At 45.9% G+C, this 14,821-nt stretch overlaps 1 protein-coding gene across 7 annotated transcripts in view; it reads right to left on the reverse strand.

Moving 5' to 3' along the window:
• Window positions 1-14,821, reverse strand: part of TRAK1 (trafficking kinesin protein 1) — a 124,035-nt gene that overhangs the window by 77,328 nt on the left and 31,886 nt on the right. For all 7 annotated transcript variants that reach the window (XM_023260683.2, XM_011286249.4, XM_011286250.4 and 4 more), the window contains exon 2: window positions 14,173-14,367. Coding sequence is in view for 4 of the 7 variants with exons in the window: in XM_011286249.4 (XP_011284551.2) it covers window positions 14,173-14,367 (195 nt within the window). In the remaining 3 variants the exon portion in view is untranslated. The remainder of the gene's footprint in view (window positions 1-14,172; window positions 14,368-14,821) is intronic.

The raw sequence follows: 14,821 nt of genomic DNA on the forward strand, positions 1-14,821 counted from the left end.
GGCTGTCCTGGTGACCAGACAGACACTGTGCCCAGGGCCACAGCTGCCACCAGGCAGGCCGGCACATGGCTACCCTGGACCCCCTCCTGGAGACAGGACGTTTAGTCCCCCAGTGCCCGGTGCCTGGGCCCACACCCGGGTGGGGATGCCATGAGCCGGTGCAGCTCACGTGTGGGGTGCATCTGGGCGGCCAGAGCCACTCTGACCCCGCAGACACCTGTGTAGCTAAAGGCAGTGCAAACAAGGCCAAAGAAGAGTCCACTTGTGTGACGGGTGAGCGAAATGGAGAGAAGGCACAATCCAGGGCTCATTTGGGGGCTGAAAACCACGTGGCCCCAGGTCTCAGGCATGACAGAAGGACACGGCCAAAACACGGGCATTTACATGAGAGAAACTCATGGCATCTACTTATAAATATATTATAATGTATGCATTTTGGTATTATTTTTGTTAGCAAATGAAAATGAGAAGTTTTTCCCTGGCCATAAGATCCCTTTTCCATCCCAACACATGCTCCATCCCTATAATTAATTTATCTTCCCTCCCCTCACTCAACCCCTCCCACCACACACAGTGCCTGGGTGAGAACAGACCCCCAGTGTTCCACAGGGCACCCCTCCTGCACACATGCACGCTCGTGCATGTGCACACTGCCCCCCCCCCCGAATGTTTTCTCTTATGCCGCTCCTCATAGAATTATTAACCACCCCCCTATAGAAAGTCAGCACTGGGTGTTATTTATCTATCTGATCTGTGTAGGCTTAGTGCATATTGCAGTGGTTCTATTTTTGTTTCACTTAGAACTTTAATCAGATGAAGGCAAGCTCTGGAAGGTAGCAAAAACCCAAACAATCTCTGTATTCTCTATGCAGGTTTTTTATTTTGCTTGTTTTTACCAAAAATAAAAAAATAAGAAAGGAGAAAAACTTTTCTTTCTTAATGTTTATTTTTGAGAGACAGAGAGACAACGTGTGAGCAGGGGAGGGGCAGACAGAGAGGGAGACACAGAATCTGAAGCAGGCTCCAGGCTCTGAGCTGTTAGCACAGAGCCGACGCGGGGCTTGAACCCACAAGTTGTGAGATCACGACCTGAGCCAAAGTCCGACACTTTACCAACTGAGCCACCCAGACACCCCAGAAAGGAGAAAAACTTTAATTTAAAAACATGTATCTTGGGGTGCCTGGGTGGCTAGTGTCTGACTTAGGCTCAGGTCATAATCTCACGGGTTTGTGAGTTCGAGCCCTGCATTGGGCTCTGTGCTGACAGTTCAGAGCCAGGATCCTGCTTCCGATTCTGTGTATTCTTTTCTCTCCCTCCCTCCCTCTCTCTCTCTCTGCCCCCTCTCTCAAAAATACATAAATATTTTTTTAAAAAATTTTAATATATCTTTGCATTTTCTCTTATTTAAAAAGCATTTATAAAATACTTGTTTGACATAAGGCACTGGGCTGGGGATTTGGCCCATTCAAACATGAAGCAGACATGAGTTCTGCACCCCTGGGATTTACTCAGTGACTATGGAAATTATTTTCAACAACTTGTACTCTTTTAGAGCATAAGCCTTGCACAGATATACATCTTTTTTTTAAATTTTTTTTAATATTTATTTTTGAGAGACAGAGCGTAAGTAGGGGAGGGGCAGAGAGAGAGGGAGACATAGAATCTGAAGCAGGCTCCAGGTTCCAAGCGGTCAGCACAGAGCCCAACACGGGGCTCGAACTCACAAACCGTGAGATCATGACCTGAGCTGAAGTCGGACTCTTAACTGACAAGCCACCACTGATCTAAATCTTAATGTGAAAAGTTCTAGGCAATTTAAAACGTGCTTAGAGAATTAGGCCAATACTTCTACAGTATTCTGAGAATTCTTTAAAATTTTCCCTATACCACCTGAGAACAAAAGCACTTTTATATAAAAAAAAGCAAACACTACCATTTTTTTTTAAATTTATGAAGCTGGTTTTACTTTGTAACAATTTCTTAAAACTGAAAATTAAAGTCCTAAGTCCCTTAATTCCTATTATACAATACAGAAAAATACATTAAAAAAGAAATGGCAATAAACCAAAAAAATAATAATAAAAGAACTTTGTCATGGGATAGATACCTTTGACAGAAGAGTAAAAAAGTTCTTGATGACATATTTCAGAGATTCACAGAACCTGACTAATTTTCAGATAGTAAATCTGAGTTCCAAAGAGGCTATGTGATTTGCTCAAGGTCACATGGAATTGGCAAATGAGGGGGGCGTGGCCCTCTAACCTAGGGCTGACTGCTGGGTCTCTGACTTTTCTTCTCTAAGAACCACTCAGAAGAAGAAAAGCTTCATCATATAAGGAAGTTACCTAAACCTCAAACAGACCTCACCTTCTCCTGCACAGATGAGCGGCATCTCTCAATTTCAGCTAAACTTCTACAGGTACCATGCATGAAACTGTCCTTGGTAAAAAGTTTAAGGCTATCCCTTGATAACACTTTGAATTACACACACACACACACACACACACACACACACACACACACACACACACACTGAAATGAGTTGCCATACTCACATAAACTTCAGTCATCTTATTCAGGCCATTATATTTTTTGTTTTGTTTTGTTTTGTTTATTTATATTGTGAGAGAGAAAGAGAGAGAGAGAGCAGGGAAGGGGCAGAGAGAGGGGGAGGGAGGGAGAAGGGGAGGGAGAGAATCCCAAATGGGGATGTGGGGCTCGAACTCGCAAACCATGAGATCATGACCTGAGCTGAAACCAAGAGTCAGGCGCTCAATGACTGAGCCACCCAAGCGCCTCAGGCCATTACCCAATTATTATCATTTTCCAAACCTTCATTAATGGATAATGACCCGTACAAGGCAAAAAAAGGTCTTCCTCCGGTGTCTTATAAGAAAACACGTAGGACGTGTTCAGACTTCTTAAAGACCAAATACAGTGTTTTCAGGTAAAGTGTTTCTAAGTACTGCACGGCCTGATGTCTTGAAAATAAAAAGATTTGGTTAAAGATGAGAAGATCACACAGGGCGCCTGGGTGGCTCAGTCAGTCAAGCATCCAACTTCAGCTCAGGTCATGATCTCACGGTTCGTGGGTTTGAGCCCCACATTGGGTTCTATGCTGACAGCTCAGAGCTTGGAGCCTGCTTCAGATTCTGTGTCTCCCTCGCTCTCTGCCCCTCCCCTGCTCACGCTGTGTCTCTATCTCTCAACGATAAATAAATGTTAACAAATAATAATTAAAAAAAAAAAGATGAGAAGATCACAATTCAGAGCTGGGGAGAGGTGAAATCTGTCCATTTTAAGTACCTCAAAAGCACCTAAGACCTTTTAAACCATAGATAATAAAGCCTGGACTGCACTGAAGATACCATACTGTGGAAGAGAATGGGCTTAGTCCTGCTGGGCTCAGACCCTTCCTGTGTGACTCTGGACCAGCAATACGGGACTCTCTGAACCTCGGCCTCATTTTAAAAACGGGGATAAAAGAGGCACCTGGGTGGCTCAGTCAGTTAAGCATCTGACTTCGGCTCAGGTCATGATCTCACGATTGGTGAGTTCGAGCCCCACAGTGGGCTCTGTGCTGACAGCTCAGAGCCTGGAGCCTGCTTCAGATTCTGGGTCTCCCTCTCTCTCTGCCCCTCCCCCACTCACGCCCTGTCTCTCTCTCTCTCTCTCTCTCTCTCAAAAATAAATAAACATTAAAAAAAATTTTTTTTTTAATGGAGATAAAAACAGTCTCCACCTCTAAGCAGTGCAGGGCGACTCAAAGTGCCCAGAATGTGATAAACGCTCAGTGGCCGTGCTTTTATCTTGAACCACCATCCCCTGCAAACCATCCAGCAGAAATCAGAGACGTAACCCAGAAAGAATTCTGAATCCAAAGAATGAGGCATCCACCAATTTCCAAATCCCACAGACCTTTCTCAGGTGAGGAAAAAGTCAGGAAGATTATGAAGTCTTACCACCCCACAGAAAGATGCCCTATTCATCCACTCACTCAACATGTATACATCAGGTTTCCTAATAATCTGATGACTCAAAAGAATAGGCTGGTTTTATTGCATGAAGTGAATACTTACTCTAAGAATGAGTAATAATGTAGTTCAAGGAAACTTAAAAATCATCACATTTTCAAGCCAAGTAAATCAATTTCTAGAAATACACCTTAAGAAAATCACGAGTTGGTGGACACACACTTACGTATGTAACTGGTGTGTTATCTGAGCAAAAATTAGAAACAGTCCAGATTCTAAGAATAGACTAATGATTAAGTCTATCGTATTAAGCAACAATGAAAAAATTGCAGTTTTCAAGAATTTTAATGTCATGGGGAAATGGCCAACATATATAATTAAGTAAAAGAGCATTATACTCCCAAATATGTAATATATTTGTGGAGGAAAAAAACCACTTGAAACATCTCACCAAAAAAAATAAAATAAAATGATAAGTGGTTGCTAAGTTAGTCCTCTTTTTGTCCTAACTTTTGTTCAATTATCTACAATCAGCCTACTTTTATGACCAAAGGATATATTATTTTTAGAACCTGACTGCGTTTAAAGACCATCTATGTTCACTGAAAGGCCAGGCACTAAGAGCTGAGAAATGGAGTAGGTTCCATGATTCTGTCACGGATTCTGTCAATCACTGACAGGCAACCCTGCTTTCTCACCCTGATCAGAAATGGACACTACCTCCCAATGCCATGTCACCAGCAGAGTCAAAAAACTTAAGTTTACTTATTTTGAGACAAAGAGAGCACACACTTGAGTACTCAAGCCGGAGAGGGACAAAGAGAAAGGGAGACAGAGAACCAGCACAGAGGCCGATGTGGGGCTCTATCCCACAACCCTGGGATCATGACCTGAGCCGAAATCACGAGGTGGACGCTCAACCAACTGAGCCACCCAGGCGCCCCACACAACTTTTCTTTTAACAAAAGAAAGAAAAAGAAAGGGAGGGGAAGGGAAGGGGGGGGAGGGGGGGAGGGGGAGGGGGGAGGGGGGAGGGGGGAGGGGGGAGGGGGGAGGGGGGAGGGGGAGGGGGAGAGGGAGAGGGAGAGGGAGAGGGAGAGGGAGAGGGAGAGGGAGAGGGAGAGGGAGAGGGAGAGGGAGAGGGAGAGGGAGAGGGAGAGGGAGAGGGAGAGGGAGAGGGAGAGGGAGAGGGAGAGGGAGAGGGAGAGGGAGAGGGAGAGGGAGAGGGAGAGGGAGAGGGAGAGGGAGAGGGAGAGGGAGAGGGAGAGGGAGAGGGAGAGGGAGAGGGAGAGGGAAAGAAAAGAAAAGAAAAGAAAAAGAAAAGAAAAGAAAAGAAAAAGAAAAGAAAAGAAAAGAAAACCAAGGAACGAACAGGTTCCATGACTTGCTCATGGCGTCAACATTCACAGGCTTCAGGACAAGGGCTGAAATGTGTACTGAATATCTGCAGATGTAGGACAGGGGAGAAGGTGCCTCTGAGGACAGAAAGCATGGCACGTGCCCTGGGCTGCTGCTGGGTCCTGAGGCCTCCGTGCATGTCAGGCAGCTAGCTGGGAATAAAAGCCGACATAAAGATGACACACTGTGTTCGGTGTTTGGTTTACGTGACACTTCCCGTGGGCGGAGAAATGCAGAAGTCGCCTACAGAGAGGCAACAGCTAAATCACAGGAGGTGGGGGAGACAGGAGACCCCAAGACAGAAGACCGACAAAGGTCCACAGTTAAGCAGAGGAAGGGGAAAAGAGATTTACCAAAAATGAAAAGTAACAAAACCAGAGATGACTGGTCAGAGGAGAGGCAGAGCTAAAATTCTGCCAGGGACAATTCAAGTACACACAGATACATGCTGCAAATAGAAGTTTGGGGAGCGCCTGGGTGGCTCCGTCAGCTGAGCATCTATCTGACTTTTGATTTCGGCTCAGGTCATGATCCCAGAGTCATGAGATCGAGCCCCACCTCAGGCTCTGTCCTGAGCACAGAGCCTGCTTACAATATTCTCTCTCTCTCTCTCTCTCCCCCGTTGTCCTTCCCCCTCCCTCTCTCTCAAAAAAAATAAAAAAAAAAAAAAAGTTCCAGTGGGAAGTAAGGACTTTTCATATTTAGTCATCACCCTGGTACCCACCCTCCAACAAGAGCACTTAGAAGACCACATCTCACGATAAGGAGGCACCTCGCTTTGGTTAGAAAGAAGGAATGCCCTACAGCCGCCTGTATTTCCAGGCACTCCTGGTTGACCGGCAGCCACAACAAGGAGCCACGGCCCTGGAAAGCCCACTGCCACCACTCGCCAGCAGACCACGGCTTCTCGAGGCTGGGCATTTGGGCGCTTAGGAATATACCTCCTTCCCGCCAATGGTCATTTGTGTTTGTTGCCAAGCCTGTTCGCATCCCTTTTGCTTACTAATATTATTATGTAATTATGTTCACTTCACGCATAGCACAAAACAGAGCTGTTTCTATGAAAGCCGAGCTTAATACCTTGAAAAACCAACTTAAGGATTAAATGGCCAATTCAACGTGGATACACAACTGCACTGTATCGGAAAAAGTCGCGTAACAAGGAGAGGATCACATACTTCAAATCCAGCGTACGTGTCCTGTAGGCTCACGAAGGCAAAGCACTTTAGTGCCAGCCTGCCTAACAGGAAGCACCCCACAGAGGAGACTCTTTATCGTTCCCGCTTACGTTATCACGATCTAAGCAGAGAGAGAGAGAGAGAGAGAGAGAGAGAGAAGAGCGATGAAGGCAGCAAAAAAGGAAGGGGGGGGACCCTACAAGTGGGTGCTCTGGGAAGGCTTCTCTGAGGAGGGCACGCTGTGTCGAGAATCAGAGAACAGGGAAGGACAAGCATGGAATGTCCACAGCGGGGCCAGGGTGCAAGGGGAGGCCACAATGAGGCCGGCGGCGCAGAGGGCCAAGAGCCAGGTCACGGGGTCCTAGAAGACCCCGCGTTTGATCCAAAGAGCAGTGAGAGGCAAAGGAGCAGCATGGCCCAATGGGGTCTCGAGAACAGACCAGCCAGGCTGCTGAATTAGAAGAGAAGAGCAGAGAAGCCAAGTGGAAGCAGGAGAGGGTTACCGCAGCCCGGGGACAGGACGGCGGTGGCTTCCTCCAGGATGGTGGCAGCCGGGTCGGAGGGGTGGTCAGAGATGCACGTGCACGAAGGGTTAACAGAGCCGGCTGATGGCCAGCAGGACACAGAAAGGGGGTGAACCGTGTGGCATCTATCAAGACAAACATGTGTAAGGACGGGGGTGGGGCCAGTGTTGGCAGAAGACATGCTAAGCCATGACTGGGAAGGGGAGCCTGGGGCAGGGGAGGGAGGGAGGAGGAAGGGGTGTCAGAGGTGGGCAGAAATTTGGGAGTCGCCAGCACGTAGCTGGTAGTTAAAGCCTTGGGAGGAGAGTATACGGAGGAGAGACGCGGGCCGGGCACACCAACACTTCCAGCAGCAGAGCACCCCTGCTGGAGATTGCAATGAGGGCTTATTTGTATTTTTATTTACTTAATGTTTATTTTTGAGATAGAGCGCGTGAGCGTGAGCAGGGGAGGGGCAGAGGGAGAGAGAGGGGTGACAGAGGATCCAAAGCGGGCTCTGCCCTGACAGCACAGAGCCCGACGTGGGGCTCGAACTCACGGACCACGAGATCATGACCCGAGCCGAAGTCGGACGCTTACCTGACTGAGCCACCCACGCACCCCCGTGTGGGCTTATTTGTAAAAGCTCTGTCAGCCCATCAGGGTTGACAGTCACTGATGTAGAAGCTCTGAGGAAGAGGGCAACCTGGTAAAAGAGGTTGCAGGGACCGGCCAGAGAGAGTGGTCAGCCTGCTCCAGGCACCAGGACCTCCAGCTGTGGCCCGGGGCAGACACCGAGGTCCAGCCGACGCTTTGGCCAGCGAGCCCCCACAGATGCCCTGTGTCCTCCTCATGCCCGGCCCCCTGCAGACTCCCACCGGTCCACAGTAAGTTCTGATCGGCAGATAAAGCATAACACTCAGGCTCATACACGCGCTCGTTATGACTGGGGCTGCGGGCACACAAGCGAACGAACACAGTGGACATGGGGGCACGGTATCGACCGTGCCTTCCGTGGGCCCAACCCCAGGTGCCAGCGTGAAGGGCAGGAGGACCCATACGTGACCCCTGGCCCGTGCAGGGCAGGCACCGCGCACGAGCTTCGTGAGGCACTTCGCCACAGGCCTTAGGTTCTCCGGCAATGATCTTTATTTTTAAATTAAACTTTAAAAAATTAAAATGGCACAGGGACCTAGTTGAATACGCAGGTTCCCAGAGCCCACTCTACTTCTCGCACACAGGCAGGGCGAGCAGCTCCGTGCAGGATGCCAGCAGAGGCCTTGAGGACTTCCTGCATTGGCCCAACCCGGTGCAAAGTCCCTGCTTAGGTGACGGAAGAAAATCAATAATCCAGGAGATGTTTCTACTTCCTTAGCCAGAAAACCTCATCCAGAACTCAAACAAGTCAAGTTCACAAAGGATCACAGGAGCATACCAGGGACTCAATAAATACTTGTGGGCTGATTCGTCAGCATTACCTTACGGTGAAAGTAAACGATAGAACAGTGTCTTGAAACCCTTATTTGCTTTATAACCTTCTCTTCTTAGGGAAAAGATTATTCCAGGGAAACTCAGAGGTGAAGTGGTCAGAGAATCCTCTACACTTGAGACAGAGAGGGATTTCTTGACCCAATGCTTTTTTTTTTTTTTAATGTTTTTATTTATTTTTGAGACAGAGAGAGACACAGCATGAGCAGGGGAGGGGAAGAGAGAGAGGGAGACACAGAATCGGAAGCAGGCTCCAGGCTCTGAGCCATCAGCCCAGAGCCCGACGCGGGGCTTGAACTCATGGACCGTGAGATCATGACCTGAGCTGAAGTCGGACGCTCAACCGACTAAGCCACCCAGGCGCCCTGACCCAATGCTTCTTAATCAGAAAATCATACAGAGCAGCCCCTGGAAATGAGGAACCAGAAGGAACCATCGCTACCTACCAAGACAGACACCTTCCTGTCTGGTTTCTACAGTATGTTACGTGACAAGAAAGGTCGACAGCCACACGCACAAGTCATTTCCACTGGAGATGGGGAAGCGTGACCTGTAGACCACAGGACAGAGGCAAAACCACAGGAAGGAGGGAGGAAACCTCCCCCTGAAATTCAGTTACATGCAGCTAAGTTTCACTTAGGACAGTGACCTTCGTTAAAAAAAAGTTCAATTTTGATTCTGTGGGACACACATTTTGTAAACAAATAGCTACTGATATTCTCAAAATGAGGGTTTGCTCTTTGTATCACGATTACCAAATGGACTTTATTCTTTTTTCTTTTTTTACTTTCTATAATTTATTTATTGTTGATCATTTACATCCAAGTTAATTAGCACATGTTGCAACAATGATTTCAGGAGTATCAAATGGACTTTATTCTTAAACTACAACTGTTTTCTCGATTAGCTACTGAGAGAGTAGTTAAGATATGAAGTCCAAACCAGACAACCTAGGTTTGAAACTCAGCACCCCACCTCGGTAGCTGTGTGACTCTGGGCGAGTTTCTTAACTTCCCTGTGCCTCAGTGTCCTCATCTGTAGAACAGGGGCAGCAAAACTCTTTCACTCAGAGGTCAGTGTGAGAATTAAATGAGATACATGTAAAGAATTAGAAACAGTGCCTCACACACACTAAGGGCAAAGTTGACTCTTCATTCTTCCTCTTAGACCATCTAAGCCTAAACATCCCATATTTAGGTACGTCTGCAGACTCATCAGGAGTCAAAAAATCAACCTGCCTGTTAAAATCTGTCTGAAAAGGTCATTCTACCACCTGGTAAAGGTAGACACTCAAAGATGTGGACATTTCTTCTTCACAGACCAGGTGAAGGGTGCCTGGTTGAGTCAGTTGGTAGAGCATGTGGCTCACAACCTCCGGGTCGTGAGTTCAAGCCCCACATTTGGCATGGAGCCCACACAAATAAAAAAATATAAAATAAAATAAAAAATAAATAAAATAAAAAATAAATAAAATAAAATAAAACAAAATAAAATAAAATAATAAAAAAATAAAAAATGAAAAAATAAAAAAATAGAATAAAGTAAAATAAAAAATAAAATAAAGTAAAATAAAATAAAATAAAATAAAATAAAATAAAATAAAATAAAATAAAATAAAATAAAATAAAAACAAAGAAACAAACCAGCTGAACACCAGATTCAAAAGGCAAAGCATTGTCTCTAGTCTGGGGGACGGCACGTAAGAAAGGGAGCTGAGTTTTATCTCATCCCCTATTATCAGAACCCCTAGGGTAACCCCTTATCCCCACTCCCACCCACAACAGAGAACCACTGTCCTAACTGATGAGACAGTAAATCTAAAAGGAAACAGTTGTTATCTTCTTAACACACCTCACCACTGATTTAACACACTGGTGAGTCACAGTACTGTGGCCACCGTATCACCTGGGTTACACGTGTGTAAACAAACAATGAAACCCAAAATGGACACCACGCACCCAGCAGGGCTCCTGATCTGTGCCTTCGACCGACCTCTCAGCCAGCTCGGCAAGGCTCACAGACACCTCAGAAGAAAGATCTGGAAACAGAAGATAAAGTACAAAGGACTACAAAGGAAACCAGCTGTATTCTAATGCAGTTTCTAAAACTTGAAAAAAGTCTGTGATACAAGAGCTTCTTTATCAATGTATTAAGTAATAAGATCGAGGGGCACCTGGGTGGCTTAGTTGGTTAAGCCTCTGGACTTGGGTTCAGGTCATGATCTCGCGGTTCACGAGTTCACAAGTTTGAGCCCCATGTCGGGCTCTGTGCTGACAGCTCAGAGCCTAGAGCCTGCTTTGGATTCTGACTGCATTTCCCTCTGCCCCTCTCCCACTCACACTCTGTCTGTCTGTCTCTCTCTCTCAAATATAAATAAACAAGCAAACAAATGAATAAAATAACAAGATCTATGAGCACACCTAATGAACGCAATTTCAAAGCAGTGATGAGCAAAAGCGGTATTTCAAAGTATCTGTTTCCACTGTAGCATGACATGAAAATCTTGATTTCTATCAGTGACCAAGTCACAGGTCCTGCTAATACCACTGTGCTTTCTTTTCTATGTTCACAGTGTAAGGAAATGCTGCATTTCAGTCAGAAGTTAATGAAAAGAAAGATGTAACTTCATTTCTTTACAAGTCCACAGAATCCCCAATTTCCCTCTACAGACCTGAGGTCCCAGGACCTCAGTTTGAAAGTCCTGCTCAAGAGCACGCTGTATTTAAGAGTTAACCTGCGGGGGAGCCTGAATGGCTCAGCGGTTAAGTGTCTTGACTCTTGATTTCGGCTCAGGTCATGATCTCGCAGTCTGCGAGTTTGAGCCCCGCGTCGGGCTCTGTGCTGACAGCTTGGAGCCTGGAGCCTGGAGCCTGCTTCGGATTCTGTGTTCCCCTCTCTCTCTGCCCCTCCCCCACTCATGCTCTCTCTCTGCCTCAGAAACAAACAAACATTAAAAAAAATTAAAAACAAAAAACAAGAGTTAACCTCTGATCATTCATTTAACCAACAGTTAGCAATACCTACTTGGCTCTAAGTGCAAGTACCACAGAAGAAAATACAAAGCAAGACTGGGATGCAACCACCCTCTTAAGAATTTTCAGAATCTCTGCTCAGTGTTTATTTCGCTTCTTCCAATTTTAGTATAATTTGTGTTACCCACTACCAAATCCACCAGGATTTCTTTCTTCTCCCTCTCTCACATATATAACTAAAAGCAGAATGAACATGTAGAAACGGGCCATGGTGCCTGTTCCAGCATACTGTTGCAAGGATTTTAGGAGCTGGAGATCGGTGCTATGGAACAAACACTAGGAGCCCTCCATGCTTCCTCTTCCTCGATAATCAGATCAGCCTTGCCCAAACTGCAGACATTTCACAGGGATGAAGGAGGCAATTCAAACGGAAGTTCTCCGCAGACAGTTAAGTACTGCCCATGGATGGTTCCCGGGATGCTGCGAATGTACGTGCTTAATCTGTGCAGGAGAAGGGACCCAGGAGCCTGCCTCGCCAGAAGTGGCCACGCGGGGTCCTGCAGAATCACAGGAGGGTCTCGTAAAGAAGAGTAAGGAACACACGGGGATTTTTGAAAAAGTGGTTCTGTGGCGAATCCTACCGCAGAGAAGTCTGAAGGAACCAAATAGAGAACCTGCCAAGGAGGTTACTCCGGACACAGTTTTCCACCCAACCCCACGTCTCTTGTTACAGATACCGTGAGTCAACAAAAGTGACTGGCAAAGAGCTTCCTGTACACAACCAGACGTGCTGGAAATTCTAAAGCTCTGACGTGAACACTGGTACAAGTCTTACGTGCTAACTATCTGCCCTGGTGGGGATAATTCTATTTTTATTCCTATCGCAACTGATATCTACAGTGTTCACAGAGACTGGTAGGATTTGCCCTAAGTATAAAAACACAGGTCAGTTTAAACAAAATTCCTTTCTCATTAACATCCAATAGAGAAAATGTGAAAACAGCCCCAGATACATGCTAAGAGAGAAACGTGAAGTTCCAACTTGTTTATTATAAACGATTTCACAAATTCAAGAACGCTGGAGATCACTCTGTATTGAAAAAATAGTGACAGAAACTTACAGTTGTATCATGAGCTGGTTTTGAACCAAGTTACCGCCAAGTACAAACAGAACTGCTGTACTTTTTATTTCAAAGGTGGCACAATGACACGCAGGTGTGTAAAGATGTCACCTTGAAAGTGACGTCACCAATTAGACTGGGCTAAAGTTAACCTGAATTTTCAAAAGTCTGAGGTATCATGACCAAGGAGGGCTGGTCTGTCCCACCCACTTGATAGGGCTACATTGAATTTCTAAAGAGTACAATTATTTCTACAAAGGCACCTCTTGAATGAACACTGGAAGCATCATGAGCATGAGTTTTTTAAATTATCGCATGTTTTCCCAAATCTGCAAAATCAGGTTTCACACCCTTGGCATCACACACTGGGAGAAAAAAACAAACAAACAAACAAACCCTAATATGCTTCTCACCCTACCAGGTGTCAGCTTCTGCAGCCCAAGGCATGACTGGTTTGCTGTGGGAGCAGCATTTTGACTTTCCCGAATAACCAGCCTAGTGGGCTCTCACACAGAAACCATCAGCCTTGGAAAACCAAGCTCGCAGATATGGAGAACAGACTGGTGTTGCCAGGGGCAGGGAGTTGGGGGGCGTTGGGGGGAAGGGGTAGGAGAAATAGGTGAAGGGAGTCAGAAGGTACATACTTCCCGTTATAAAATAAATAGGTCATGGGGATATAATATACAGCACGGTGGCTATAGTTAATGATACTATATTGCGTATTTACAATTGCTGATAGATCTTGAAAGTTTTCATGAGAAAAAATTTTTTTAATCTTTTATTTCAATTTTTTTTAATTTTTAATGTTTTTTATTTATTTTTGAGAGGGAGAACACGAGTAGGGGAAGGACAGAAAGAGGGGGATAGAGGATCTGAAGTGGGCTCCATGGTGATAGCAGCAATCATGACCTGAGCCGAAGTAGGACGTTCAGCTGACTGAGCCACCCAGGCGCCCCATGAGAAAAAAAAAAAAACTTTTTCTGTAACTATGTATGGGGAGAGATGTTAACAAGACCTACTGTGGGGATCGTTTCGCAGTGTATACAAATATTGAATCATGTTGTACACCTGAAATTAATACCATGTTATATGTCAATTATACCTCAATTAAAAAATACAAAATAAATTATCAGCCTTGGTATATGTGTCTTGCTGTGTCATACAAATAATACTAAGCAGCCAAGATGTTCCCAGTACCTTTGGTTTAAATGCAAACTCCTTCCCAGTGAGGGTTTCTAGGTTCTCACATGGTATGTTGATAAGGGGGGGGAATGGGAGCCTTTTCAAATTCTTCTGTACAGTTAAGAGAAAACTAGCTCACATGAAAATTCATACTTAGTCCCCACCACTCTAAGACTTCTATTCAGAACACTCAAAGTCAAGGCCTTGCATGTAGCTAAATCCTATTGCCACATTTCTTGGCACACTCATCCACGAATGGTAGGCCGTAAGACCTGCTAAGCAGTACGAAGTCCCACGTGGGGCCACGGCTAACCAGCACAGCCCGTCACGGACCAGACCAAAGGAAACTACTCACGGAAGTACTTCAGCGTCTCTTCAATTTGCTCGGTCGTGAGGTCAATGTTGGCATCTGGAGAAATGAGGGGCGTATGGAGCCAGTCGTCGTGGTCATAACCGTAGATGGTGTCAGCTCTTAACTTATAATGGGGCAGCTGCTCCTCCAGCAGGCTGATGATCTCGACTTCCGGAAGATCGGTGCTGTTGCACACGTCTGGAGGCAAGAAGATGGCAAAGTGAGAGCCCGGACTGGTTTCGGCCTCACTGCTAAACTAAGTGACCTTGTGGCCGCAGCAGGTGTCTTCGGCTACTTACAGCATGGAGAGGCCAGGCAAGGCCACGTCGGGCGTCTTTTTCCTATTTAAATTCCTTTCTCAAAATTTAGAACACCCACTTGAAATAGTCACTTTCTTCAAAGAAAGCCACCCACTTTCTTCGAAGTAAAGCCACAACTCCCGTGCTTTCTGGGCTCAGTCATCCTTCCCAACCCTTCCTCCGACCATTCTCTTTCAATCATTCTACGTATAAGCCAAACCAGTTATAATTTCACCAATATGCCTAACTTCTTCCTGCCACTCTTACCATTCAAGCCACCCCCCCACCCCCCGCACGTAGGATTCTGCCTCCATTTAATTCATTCACTCAACTTTATCCACACATCTTTCTTT

The sequence above is a fragment of the Felis catus genome, chromosome C2, assembly GCF_018350175.1.
Source record: "Felis catus isolate Fca126 chromosome C2, F.catus_Fca126_mat1.0, whole genome shotgun sequence".
In the NCBI taxonomy this organism is placed as follows: domain Eukaryota; kingdom Metazoa; phylum Chordata; class Mammalia; order Carnivora; family Felidae; genus Felis; species Felis catus.